Here is a 14,322-nt window from a genome sequence, read left to right as displayed (position 1 = left end):
ATGAATTTGCAATGGTAGTTGTGTCTCCCACCCAGGGTCTTTATTTGGGGCCTAAAGGCAGGACCATGCCTCTTTTAAATATGTCATATCTCCAAAACTTCTGGACCGATTTTCATGTAATTTTCAGATGATTTACAGGGATGTCCCCTAGTGAAAATAAACTATATATTTTGCGGAATTTCGGCGGACAGGGGTTTGAGAATTTATTCGATAGACAATGGTGGTTGTATCTCCGACCCGAGGCACTTATTTGTGGCCTTAGGACCCGACCACACCCACTTTTTTTAAATATGATATATCTCCAAAACTTTCAAAGCTATTTCCATGTCATTTTCAGATGATGTACGGGGCTCTTGGTGGTAATAGGCTATAAATTTTGTTGAATTTCGGAGGAGCGGGTTATTCCCTGTGTCCTATTTTTCGCTATATATGTAAAATATACTAACGTATCCGTTTCCCCGACGCAGGGTACATATTTTAGCCATAAGACACTTTCTTAAATAAAATAATAATATAATAATAACGAAGCTTTGGTCTTAATGGAAAACAAGTGTTTAGATTAGAAGGCAACATATCGATAGCTATAGCATTATGAGGTATATATGAAGGTGAAAGGACACCACAGTCGGCCCTTAAGTTACCACTGAACATTCATTTGAATGAAGGGCACACATGAAATATTAAATAGAAGTTATCATCTGGAACGAATGTACGATGGCACATAAAAAATTCCCTAGAAGCTTTAGATCGATTCTTGAAGTGTTTAAGAATTGCTCCTTTAGAATTCAGACACTTCCAGTTATACTATTCCAGCAGATGAAATAAATACATGACTCACATGTCATCAGTTCTTTGGTGGTATGGTAAAATTGCATATCGACACGAACATTTCTGTAGATTTTTTATTTATAGTCACTTGCAGATCCCGACTAATAAGCGATGGAAGAAAAATATAATTGACTTAAGAAAAGGTAACAAAAAACTGTTTCAAGGGCCAGCAACGCGGACTGGGTCGGCTAGTTGACTATATATGCATATTGGAGCAATATAAAAATCTGGCCCGATTTCCGAGGATTCGTTTTTTAGCCACAACAATGAACTGGTACATTTTTTCAGCGATTGGACCATAATTGCGCCCTCTTTTGGCTCCATACAAATTACTATGGAAACAAAGATCGTTTGGTTCGCCCGGGTAAACGTTAACCGACCGCCATAAACTGTCATATATAAGGTTTTTGGATCAAATGGAAAAAAATTTAGGGGGTAGGAGTTCCAAAATAAAAAAAAAAATTGTTATCGCCCTACAGAAAGTATATCTATGTCTGTCCATATTTACATTAGGCAATTTTCCTTGTGGCAAGTTTCAGTTCGAACACTTTTTGCCTTGTATAAAAAAAAAGAGAAAATATCTTATGCTCTTTAACTAAATCTCACTCATACACAACTGACAAAGGTGTCAATAATCTTCATAACGTATGATTGTTATCAACACTCATACGCACAAAAGACATTTTGACCAAAAATAAACATTTAAGGCGTTGTAAAGTATAGATATGCAACATTATATGGGGAAACATAATTTGCTTAAAATAAAATAAAATAGCTTTTACTTAGATATTTTTGTTATATTACATTTTCATTTTCAATCTCTTTCTTTAATAAATATCTGCTTACAACTAACTATACAAAACACACAATTAAATTGTGTATTTCTTTTCTTTACATTTTCAATTTTCCACTGTTTTGTGGTTTCCTTATCGTGATTACAAGTTTTTGATTCCATTTTATTATTTATTTTAAGTTAATTATACTTTTCAACTTCCGTTTGACATTTTGCTGTGGCATAAATTATCATAAAGTTTTTGTTAACGACATGGCAAGGACCTTTATGTGATGATGGTACTATGCTCTATTACAACACCCAGTAACTGTGTTTGTGTGTGTGTGTGGGAGAGTGTCCATTTATGACAAATGTTACTTTTGTTGGCGTTTTCATTCATTAGCATTCTAAAGAAAGTTACACTTACTCTTCTTCTTCGTCTTCTTGTTTTTCATCTCGAATTTCATTTCAACTTTTCACACTTTTAATTAGCCATTTGACAGAGGAAACAAAATGCCAACTTTCATTACAAATGTTATCTTATGAATGGAAGTTTTTTTTGTGATGGAGAATGGAAAGAACAGTTCTATCCTGTTTGTTTGCTTGTTTGTTTTCTGTTTATATTTTTATGAGCACTTTATGAAATAATGTGTAAAACTTGTGTGCAGGTGTATGCGTGTAAGTGTTGGCTGTTCTACTTCTCTTTGGAAAAGCAGGTTACTAAGGTGTTTCAAATTTTCCACCTGCCAGGTCGATGTTTAGTTTTCTTTGTTAGTTTTTTCCTTTTCATCATTTTTAATTTTTTTTTTTTTTTTTTTTGTATTCTTATTAGACAATTAAGGCTCCTTTCAATGCGATAATGGCTGTGTTTTTCATTTAAACGAAAATTATATCATTACGATCTGAATTGGGCTTTGGTACCGGCGGCTGACGTTGAAAGGCATAAACATTGACAATTAATTGTGCCAAAAAAATAAAGAAAAATAAAACAATTAGTGTTAAATATAAAAATATATCGCGCCACATTACAAAGATGAGTGGTGGTGCTGGAGTGGGTGTCACAATCAAAATGCCAACTATTTTGTAGTCCACCAAAAAGACAGCTTCCTTTTGTTGCCTCGTTTTCTTTAGCACTTTGTAACAGATCCTTTTGTAATCGATTTGTGAAGAAAAATGCCCGGCAATAGAATAAAATTTCCCAGGAAGTAAATTAGATTTGCTGCAGTGCTTTGTGTTGCATATTCTCCGTTGCGTTGGCTTTTAAAGTTGATCCAGACACTGCAGGGTAGCTGTCACTGTGGCTGACAAGAATGATTGTTATTAATGTAACCGCAACATTGTGTATTTCTTCCTTTTTATGGCTGGCACCTCTCCTAAATGTCTTGGCCAGTCGCAAACACCCACTGTGTCTTCGAAAGCCAGTTATACTCCAAGCTAAAACTCTTCTTCGTTTTGGCCTGGCTCTCTCTTTGGTGTTATCCCGTTGTTGTTGTTGTAGTATATATATGTGAAGTGGATTAATGGTAATAGTAGCCCAGAATCTCCCTTTGGGTACAAAACGTTCTCTGACACTTATACGAGTATTCTATGCCACAACTCTAAAGGATTCCAGTGGACTTGAGTATATAATTCCGCTTGCTTGTTATTATTAGATATCTTCCAGCTGTTTCCGCTTTCACTTACTTAAAATTGTCACATTTATTATTCTGATGTTGGAGGCGGCGGCATTCCCTAGGGAGAGAGAGTGAGCTGGCAGTTTCTTCTTCCCTTTTTTAACTAGCTTTATTCTTTTTGGATCAGTGGCCCACTTGGGATTTTTCCTTTTTTTTTTCAAATGTCTTTATTTTGCAACTAGTTTACTCCTAGTTGTTGTTGCTCCTGCAGTTGTCAAAGCTAATGTTCTGTCATTACATCGTTCATGCTTGGCTTGTCCTTTGGAAATGTTTATGACTTTGTAACTACTAGAGTAGCTCTTCATTTTTATTGTTATTTCTTTATAATTCCTGGTTAGGTTTTTTTCGGTTTGTATGCAATTGTTGTTGCGACGTTTAGTACCTCTTCTTGTTCAAATGATTTGATATGTGTCACATGCACAAATGTGAATAGTTTTTGGTTGGGTATGTGTTAAACCATCTGAAAAGAAAATAAGAAAAGTAAAAAACTTTAATTCCATGTATTAAGTACGTTGTTAATTGGAATAATTATGATTTGTTTAGATAATAATTGATGCTATGTTTATACCCAGAGACTTATGCACTTCGTCACGATAAGAAATGTACCAGTTTGCATTAATGGTTTCAGTCTAGTTGGTATAGATAAAAACAATTATGGACCGATCGTCACGAAATTTGGTATGGAGGTCGGTTTCACATCAGAATATATTGCTATTTTAATTGGTTTAGTAGTAGCTCTGTAGGTCGTAATAACAGTCTAATCGACGGAAAATTTTAAATTAGGTTTGAGCTCATGACAAAAAATAAGCTTGCAATCTTAGAAGATTATCAGATAATATTTAGCAGGTTAAATGGTCGAAAACTTTTGTGTGAAAATTTAAAAAAAAATTTAATGTATAGCCTGTATCTTTATTCTTGGAAGACATATTTCGGTATGGTAAGTGATATTTGGAGTGAGAACTCTTGACCTTTCCATTGATGTCAATTATGTTGACGTAGGTGGTCAGATGGCAGAGTTACAGCCTAATGTATAAAGGGATCTCACAGTGCGTAGTGTATTATAACCACGAATATGTCGTAGTTATAGTCCATGTTAACAAAATTTTGCACGAGGTAAGAGTTTAGGTCAATGAAGATACGAATAATTTTAGATGATGATCGAATGGTGTTTAGCCTGTGAAATTGGTCATAACTTTAATGTGAAAAAATTTAAATTGATGTTTTAGTCCATATTTCAATTTCTGGAGGTATATATCTGCCAACTAGCTTATATAGACAAAATTAACTCTTGACATAATAAGGCAGCGGTTTGATAACGGAACTGTTACCTAATATATCGATGGGTTCCTCAGTTTTTTGTTGTGTATAAAAACCTTCATTTTCGTTTCATGCTACAAAATGTCGCGTACATTATAAAGAAATTGCCGCTATCATGGTGAAGAAACCACGACCGAGAAATTCAACGATTTTACATTGAAGGAAATCGGAAATCTAGGTAATGCTGAGGGTCTTTACATTTCTGTATAATTTTTGATTTTGCTCAAATATAATGTTATACCTCGAAACTTTGTATTACGACTGTCACACATGGATAAAACAACTCATTTGTAAATTCTTAGTCCTGATTTTGGCAGAAAAGTTCATTCCATTTAGTACTATGTATCACGTCCTTCACCGCAATGTGTTGAGGGTATAATGTTTCATATCCAAAAAAGAAAAAAAATCCTGTAACACATCGAAATATTGGTTCCACACATTTGGTGGTACTGATCTTCATATAATTTGTGTAGAATAGTCCCAGTTTACATTAGGCGAGTTTACTTGTGGCAATTGTCAGTTTGTGGGTGAGAGAGGGTGTTGAGAGGCAAAGGGTTACCATATACCTCACCTCTCTCTCCATCAAACTGACAATTGCCGCAAGTAAACTCGCCTAATGTAAATTAGGACATACACAATTTAGCTCTTGAACCTTCTAGTAATGACAATGTACAAAATGCTGTGTATTCCGTACCCAGATATAGTGGTATAGGGTATCACATGGTCAGTCCCGTCCCTCTATAGGCGTTTCTTACTTGTTAGAGAAATATATTTTTCTTCCATCCAACAAATTGTCATTATATGATGGTAAAGAAATTGTCGGAATCATGACAGAGAAAATCCTAGATTTCCATTTAACTACAGCGTCCTAAAGTTTTTATGCTACTTTTGGTTTTATTCAATAGCAAATAGTGGGCCCACCTGGCGTTATATGTTTGTCGGCCCGTATGTTCATTATAAATTGTTATGAATCTTCAGAACGCAATCATATACCAATTGTCAAAAAATTTCGCATGGAATTCGGGACTTTATGGCCAGGGTTTCAGAGTATAGGTATTTTTGGCTCGACTCCGACTCCAGGCGAGTTTTTTCACTCCGAGAGTGAATTCCTATACCACTAAAAATGAATCAAATGTGCACAAAATTGCAATTTGTTCCTATATTTTGGCCTATATAGGCTAATGTGTTAGTTTTTCCTTACATATTCATTAGAAAGGGCATTCGTTCGAATACACACGGTGCGCCTTAACTAATTTTAAATGGAAGGTGCTTACACCTGGAAAGTTTTTGCAGATTCTGAAATTACAATTCTCATAGATGAGAAATATCAAGAAACAAAAAAATCGCCGGAGGGATTTTCAAATAAATCGCGATTTAAGTTCAAATTTTTAGGGGTTCATTAGGTTTTAAATGAGCCTAAAGAAAATGTTGTAGATGTGAAAATTCTCCACAAGATTGACCTTTATGATATTTTCGTAGGTTTTACCGTTTTTGAGATATAGAAGTTCAAATTGAGACAGTGCACTGACTGTATCGCCTCCTTATAAAACAATGTCATTACTGCAATTTCCCAAATTAAACTTATATATCTTAAAAATGGTACAACCTAGGAAAAAATAAATCATCCAATCTTGTAGAGAATTTTCACAGCTTCAACATTTTCTTTAGTCCCATTTTGATATGACTTGCGGTTTCCAAACAAAATCTTGAAGACTTAAGATAAAAACCTAAAAACTTGATCTGAACCTCTATATCTCAAAAATGGTAAAACATACGAAAAAACCTAAAGGTCAATCTTGTAGAGAATTTTCACAGCTACAACATTTTCTTTACACTCATTTCGATACGACTTGCGGTTTCCAAGCAAAATCGTGAAAACCTAAAAAAACCCTAAAATTGTGAATTTTGATCGCGATTTATTTAAAAATCCCTCCGGCGATTTTTTCTGTTTCTTTTATTTTTCTTATCTATGAACATTGTTGTTTCAGAATCCGCGAAATCTTTCCATGTGTAAGCGGTTTTCATCAATAGTTAGTTCAGGCGCACTGAGTATGGTATTGTTTTATAAGGAGGCGATACAGTCAGTGCATTGTTTCAACTTGAATTGCTATATCTCAAAAACGGTAAAACCTACGAAAATATCATAAAGGCCAATCTTGTGGAGAATTTTCACATCTACAACATTTTCTTTAGGCTCATTTACATAGGACTCGCAGCTTCCAAGCAAAATCGTGAAAACCTAAAGAACCACTAAAAATATGAACTTAAATAGCGATTTATTTGAAAATCCCTCCGGCGATTTTTTTTGTTTCTTGATATTTCTCATCTATGAGCATTGTAGTTTCAGAATCTGCAAAAACTTCCCAGGTGTAAGCACCTTCCATTTAAACTTGGTTAAGGCACACCGTGTACATTCGAACATATCAATACTGTTTCTGCCGAATCTTACATTGAAAATATCAAAGTTAGAAAGTTTTTGTCGGTTTTCCTTTCTTTGCACGAGTATATTCTGGACGGAATTCTTCCGCGTGAGAAAACCTTTAAGCCTTGAAAATATGTGAAAATGATGGGGCAATACAAATCATAAAAACTATAAGCAATTCACGACCAAGTTTCAAACTGGATGTAAGCCATCATTTTAGTGTGCTTAGCCTTGAAAGGAGACCCCCAGTTGTAAAGCTCAATAAAAGCCATTTTTCATGATTTTTTTGCCGAGAAAACTACGTAACTTCTTTACAGATTTTTCTTCATCTAAAAGAGAAAAATATTTCCAAGTTTTGAGGTCGTCTACGAAACCTTGTTGTTATTAAAGCATTTTACGGTGCCAACTCTATTTCGAAAACTAATAAACCAATTGTCATATACTTTTGTGGCCGATTTCGAGAAAAACACAGTTTATACGCTGCATACAAAATAAAATAAATTGTTCCCATCCAACGCTCATACTAAGGCAATATTGTTCCGATCGACTTAAAAATTTTACCACATATTCTATGCCATTTATACCTTCTACTTTTTCTGAAATTTGTAAGTAGGGATCACCCATTAAACTAAAATTCAGCGCTGACATTTTGAACTTTGGTGTGGTGTGGATAATTTTATTGAAATATTTGAGATATATTGTGTACACCACTCAGCACGTAGGCAGATGAGATTTGAAAATATTCTACAAAAATGTTGCTAGGAAAATTTTATGTAGGGTCGGTCCACTAGGACAGGAAATCAATATTGTCACGTTTTCATTGTCCTTTATCAATTTTCACCGATCCTTTCTCATGAAAACTCTATGATTATATATTTCACTGAATTTCGTATATGCAATTGATTGTGTAGAAAACTCGGATATACATGAACTATATCTGTTCCTAGCGGACAGATCCGGTTATTTGAATGTCTATATCTAAAGCCCTCATTGAGTATATAATGAATCCTAGGAGAAAGATTCGCCGTTTTTCAGACCTCTGAGTTATCTGTCTGTATCCCACAACGAATTTATGATGCCTAATTCAGAAGCGTAACCATCCGAATTTAATATATAGTCAATAGATTATGCGAAATTTACCGAAATACATAAACATACTGTTTTTTTTTTTTTTTGAGAAAGTAACGAATAAAACTGATAAAGGACAATGAAAACGTGACAATATCGATTTCTTGGATATGGGAAACCTATATATAATTTTCGGTGGAACGTTTTTGTAGAAAATTTCATTTTGTTTTACTTATTGAGTTCAAGGACAAAAAGGACATGGAAGGAACTGAGCTAGAACGACAGCATATTTGACAGAAAGTTTCCTCATTCCATTTAACTGAAACAATATATCCAAACAGAGATATAAAACTATTTCCTCAATGCTTGATGGGGTCAATCAAAAAAATCATTATGTCATGACTCAGAAATTTCAGCTATGGGATCCTTTGGGGTTCTCAATTGGGGCTTTCATTCCCAAAAGGAATTTTCCTCCCCCAGATCTTAACTTCCATTTTGCGTCACAGGGTATTCAGTAAAATTTCCCATAGAGACCACAATGTCTTTAATAGAAGACAAGGATGACTTCTCATAAAAAACAAGATGAGAATACCAATAGAATTTTGTGAGAAGACCAGTAAGACTTCTGACGAAAGACGTTAAAGGTCCAATCTTAATTCGATTGTCATAGAACATTACTTTTGTTTGCAAAAATGTAACGAATCAATTGGATCAACAAAATAGGGATGAATAGACTACAATTCAGAGGATAGTAAATATTCTGTCCTTTAACTTAGTATAATATATAATTGTCATATATCTCATATCTCATACCTTTCTTTTAAAATAAATAATGATTTTTAAAAAAAGTTCTTGTTCCAAATTTTATTTTATATTTCTATAACGTGGAATAAATTTTGCTCGGAGTCGGAGTCAAGCTATTTTTTCGACTCAGACTCCGACTCCAGCACAATTTCTCGACTCCGACTCCGAAACCCTGCTTATGGCAAGGACGAACCCTACTTTTAGTGAGTCAAATTGACTATACATCTTGTGTGAAACATTTCAAACTGTATGTTGTAGTTCTTTGAATCTAAATTGTAAGAAAGAGGAATTTTGACCCTTCAACGTAAAGTATGTGGTCGGTATTGTATACAAATGATGTCAATAATGTGGTCGATGTGGTATACAGTCAACATTTTCCTATATTGATCACAATTGCCACTAATATATTGACCACATACAATCTGAAATTTAATTTAAAGCACACGCAATTATTTATATATTGCCTGTATCTTAACCTGTATGAGGATCTACTGTTTTTTTTTTTATTTTACATTTTATATTATCGATTTTATTTGCTATGGAATTTATGCTTGACAATTCAAAAATTGGTATTGTCTACCTCACTTCTTCGGTCCGTTGTCAAACCGAGGAGGATTTTAAAAGTATCTACAGATTTTGTCTGTAACCTTTCTTTTCTCTTACTGACTGTCGGATTTTTTTTCGCCCATTGATACTGTTTAGTATTTATTATCGTTGATGTCGCCTGTCTTTTTACTAAAGCGATCTTATTATAAAAGTTAAAAACATTAAGTCGAATTCTACCGCTTATTGAGACTTATACACAGACAAAAATATTTCACGAATTTTTACGATAACAACTCAGTGGAAATCATTAGAAGAAACGGTAAATTACAATAATACAAAATAAAAGCATTAATAAAAAGCAGCAAAATTTGTCTCTGGTTTGGTTGGGGGGTGGTGAGTGGTGGTTGTTATTGTTAGACAATAAAAACAACTCAGAAATTTGAACTTAGACAAGACTTTATGAACACTATTCCTATAATACAGTATTTTTTTCTTTTCTGTGTATTCTTTAGTTTTTCATGGCTAATGGACCGTTGAACCTCACCATTTAAGGACATTTGTAAATATATCGTTATTCTTGATCGGGGGCGCAACCACAGTTGTCACGAAAATTAATTTGCAAGCCGATGCACTCATAAGCTTAGCAAATATAACGATTATAAAAGAATAGGCTCCCGAAATTCGTCTACAAATACATAGCATTTAGGACCACGGCATGTTCCTGAACATTTTCTAAAAATTCCATGAAATTAGGTTCAGTAGTTTTGGAAAAATAATTTATTGAAAAGAGTGGGTGTTGTCATCAGTTTTCAAGATACATATAACATATTTAAAAAAGTGGGCGTGGTCCGATATTTTGGCTCCAAATATGTACCTAGGGTGCACACAACTTCATTGCCTACCAAAATGTATGCTGAAACCGATGTAATCATAAGTCTGGCTTATACAAATAGCGTTTAAAAGAAAGGCATGGGGAAGGTACCCCACCTCCTCCTAAATACCTAAACTATACAGAACAACGGCAAACATTGAGCTTTTGCTTTAAATTTGATGGAAATCGGTTCAGTATTATTGGAGATATAACATAAAAAACAAAAAACAGGCGTGGTCATGTCTTTAGGCCCCAAAGAAGTACATAGATTGTAAATTAATAAAATATAGCGTTTTTTTAAGATACTGCATAGGGGAAGTACCCCGCCCCTCTGGAATTCAATGAAATATGTAGCCTGTTTTCGAGGGCCATCCCTGTACATTCCCTGACAATTTCAGGAAAATTGGTTCAGTTGTTTTTGAAGAAAAAAAATTAAATTGAAAATTTTAGAAAGTGGGCGTGGTAAAATGTTCTTTTCCATAAAAACCTAAGTTGGTTTATGACGGCATTTGATTTTTATTCATAAAGACATGGCGTTTTTTAAATATGGCTAAGGGAAGTACCCCGCCCCTTCCGAAATTCAACAAAATATGTGGACTATTTTCACCGGGGGCCATCGCTGTACATTCCCTGACAATTTCAGGAAAATCAGTTCAGTAGTTTTTGTATAAAATATTAAAATCTAAAATTAAAAAAGTGGGCGTGGTCAAATTTTCTTAAGTTGGGTTATGGCGAGCATTTAAAAAAAAGAATTATCAAAATAGGTCCAGCCGTTCTCAACTGATGCCATTACCAACGAACGACATTTGATGTTTATTTATAAAGATATAGCATTTTTAAAGAAAGCTGGTATAGGGGAAGTACCACGCCCCTTCCGAAATTCAACAAAATATGTAGCCTATTTTCACCTGGGGCCATCGCTGTACATTCCCTGACAATTTCAGGAAAATCAGTTTTATTAGTTTTTGCAGAAAAGATAAACATTTAAAATTGAAAAAAGTGGACGTAAAAGTGTTTTTGGTCAAATGTTCTTTGCATAAAAACCTAATTCGGGTTATGGCGAACATTTCACAAAAATAATTATCCAAATCGGTCCAGCCGTTCTCAACTGATGCCATTACCAACGAACGACATTTGATTTTTATTTATAAATATTTCATATCTTATATTTTATATTTTGTATTTTATGTTTCATATTTTATATTATAATTTTTTATTTTTTACATTTTATTTTTATATATTAAATATTATATACTATATTTTATTTTTTATATTATATATTTCAATATTTAATATTTTATTATTTATAGTTTATATTCTATATATTTTATAGTTTATATTTTATGATTGCTTAAGTCTGAAGTATTCCCCCAAAGGCTTAACTTCATCACTACTTTCTTTATATTTTATGCTTTATATTTTATATATTATTTTTTATTTTTTATATTTTATAGTTTATATTTTATATTTTATCATTTCATTTTATATTAATCCACTGCTAACATCCCACCAAAAATTCTTTATGGTCTCAAAACTGGGAACCTCTTCTTTAAATGCTCTCTGTATGTATTAAATATGTTCAGTAAGCAGCTTGACTACTAATGTCAGATTTAATGAGTGGCCAGAAAAATTATATATACTAACGATGAGGTTTTGTCAATTCATTAATTAGCTGTATGCTTGTTGGCTAGAATGAGATAAAATTTATAAAAGTTCTCCCGAAATTTCCACCTGCTGTTAACATAACTTTTTTCAAATATTGTATTCCAACTCCACCATTAACTACAAGCGTAAATGTATTCTACACATTTATACTTCCTCAACTTCTTTTTTTATTATTATTATTATTATCAACAACGAAAATTAATTTACTCTCAATGCTCCAGAAACTTTCACCCAAGTGTTTCCTTTGCGAAGCTTGAAAACTTTTCTTGTAGGTATGCAGAAACACTTCTTCATTATTCACACATAAATAATGCACTAGCACAAAGTTTGTATTAAATAAACGAATTGCATTCACAGTGCGAGCAAAAATATATATTTTTTTAATAATTCACATTCACAGAAATGTAAAGAAAATACTTCACACAAAAAAACTCCCTCATAGGCAAACCGAGAGCTTAAACTTTTAATGCATTTTTCGCCGTGGTAAAACGCTTTTTAAATCTTCTTTTCTGGGTTTTTTTGATCGTTAAAAACTTTAACTGAAATTATCCAAATCAACTGGCAGTGGTGGGAAGAACTGCTCAACGTCGTGGCAAAACAAAAGACACATAGGAAGCTGGGAGCTGAGCCAAACAAAAGGAGCGACATAAAGACCCAAAGTTGTATTGCACACTCACCCGCACACAATTTCCTACAATTGCAAAAAAAACAAATTGCAAGGAAATGAAAACAACTTTTGGCATAAATACTGCCAGTGAGGAATACTGTTTTTCTTTCTATAGAGTTGAAAGTGGCGGGGGTGTATATGACTGAGTGTCCCTCTTAAAACACTTTTGTGTCTCATAAGTATGTGTTGTACTGCTGGTTGGGGGTGTTGTGACAGCTTATCGATGTGTGAAGATGGGTGGGTGTGTGTACTTATGCCGGAATGCTTGTGACAGTAGTACAAGCGGCATTTACTTTTAACACACAACGGATTCAGCTCACTTGTTTTTTACAACAACAACAAAAAATGGGGAACGCATCGTTAGTGTTGTTGTTGCTTTTGTTCCTGTTACTCCCTAAAATCGCAAAACAACTTTTCTACTTAAAAATGTTGTGAAGTGAGGATATGAGTGCTGCTACACTCAGTTTTTTGTTGTATGAACAACATTTTGTTTTGTTCAATTGGACAGAAAGAAGAGAAGCAAAAAAAAAAAAGTTGGATACAGCTTTGCTTGAGGACCATTCTGATTGCAGTTAGCATTCGTACACTAAATATCGCCAACAACAACAAAATACGTACATATATCTCCATCAACAGCAACAACAGCATTATTGAGTATAAACAAGAAAAAGAAAATAAAATCTTAAAATGAAAAACTCCAAAAACAAACTTCAAGAGTTCCAAATATGGATGTGAAGTCAACTGTGAACTGGATTTTGTTAAACGGGATATTTTGAAAATGTTGGATTTCTTTTATTTCTCCTTGCAGCAGCGTTTTTTGTCCATTTTAGAATCAACACCATTCACCATTTGGGTTATTTGTTCAGCTATAAGTTTCCAATGCTTTTCGAAATGCAGTTACGAGGGCTGCACGATAACTATCTGGCATAACAATGAAAACTTGAATATTTACCATCAAAAATAGTTTTATTGTAGTTTTTTCGTAGATTCCCTGAAGATGCAATGTAACTCATAGCGAACTATTGGAAAATAACACAAAATAAAATCTGGCCTCAAGCTTAAATAAAGTCTTTCTTTACGTTTTATTGTTTTCTTAAGTAATTTACAGCATGATTTATACACTTCTTCATACGCTCAAAGCAATTGTTAAATCACTTTTCCCACTCCAATTTAGACACCTCCAAACATGGTTTTTGAACGCTTTTACAGCATGCTCTGGCTACGAAAATCGTTGACATAGCATTTTTTCTTGATATGCAAGAATAAAATCCCAGTCAGGGATGACCGATAAATTCCACATTTTGTCCGGTCAAACAGGCGCTGGTTTGAAAAAAGCATGATTCATCTTCTCTTGTTCGTTTTTCGAATTTCTCAGGAGACTTCAGGCAAACAAATTGTAGTGTACCGCTCAGAATTAGCCGTCCTACATTTCTCAAGCCGTATAGTCGCCACAAGGTCAGTTTCTTACATGAACAACTTTCTCGTTTTCCAAAACCTAAACTGTCGATTCCTTTTATGTTTCGGGTTCATACACATCGATCCAAAATTGGATTTTATAAACGTCGTTTGAAATACCGCGATCGTTTTTATTCACAATTTCTTTGCTCCAATCCACAAGAGCCATTTTTGTGGCCAGGTGTTCATGCAATATCAAATGTTAGTTGGTGAAAGAAATGCCCAAGGATTCCT

General features: G+C 33.9%; 2 protein-coding genes across 41 annotated transcripts in view; one reads left to right on the top strand and one right to left on the bottom strand.

The window, feature by feature from the left end:
• Window positions 1-14,322, top strand: part of tmod (tropomodulin) — a 484,472-nt gene that overhangs the window by 236,898 nt on the left and 233,252 nt on the right. The window lies entirely within an intron of this gene.
• LOC141389478 (uncharacterized) lies at window positions 2,390-2,763 on the bottom strand. Its single transcript, XM_073961006.1, has one exon. The coding sequence runs from the start codon at window positions 2,624-2,626 to the stop codon at window positions 2,477-2,479; it is 150 nt and encodes a 49-aa protein (XP_073817107.1). The 5' UTR covers window positions 2,627-2,763; the 3' UTR covers window positions 2,390-2,476.

The sequence above is a fragment of the Musca autumnalis genome, unplaced genomic scaffold, assembly GCF_047663935.1.
Source record: "Musca autumnalis isolate F117 unplaced genomic scaffold, ASM4766393v1 scaffold_1, whole genome shotgun sequence".
Taxonomy (NCBI): domain Eukaryota; kingdom Metazoa; phylum Arthropoda; class Insecta; order Diptera; family Muscidae; genus Musca; species Musca autumnalis.
The sequence above is the reverse complement of the archived record's forward strand: the minus strand, read 5'-3'. Positions and strand labels throughout refer to the sequence as shown.

Bases quoted from the DNA above. Each gene is read 5' to 3' on its own strand.
- LOC141389478 (XM_073961006.1), bottom strand. From the start codon at position 2,626: ATGTGGCGCGATATATTTTTATATTTAACACTAATTGTTTTATTTTTC.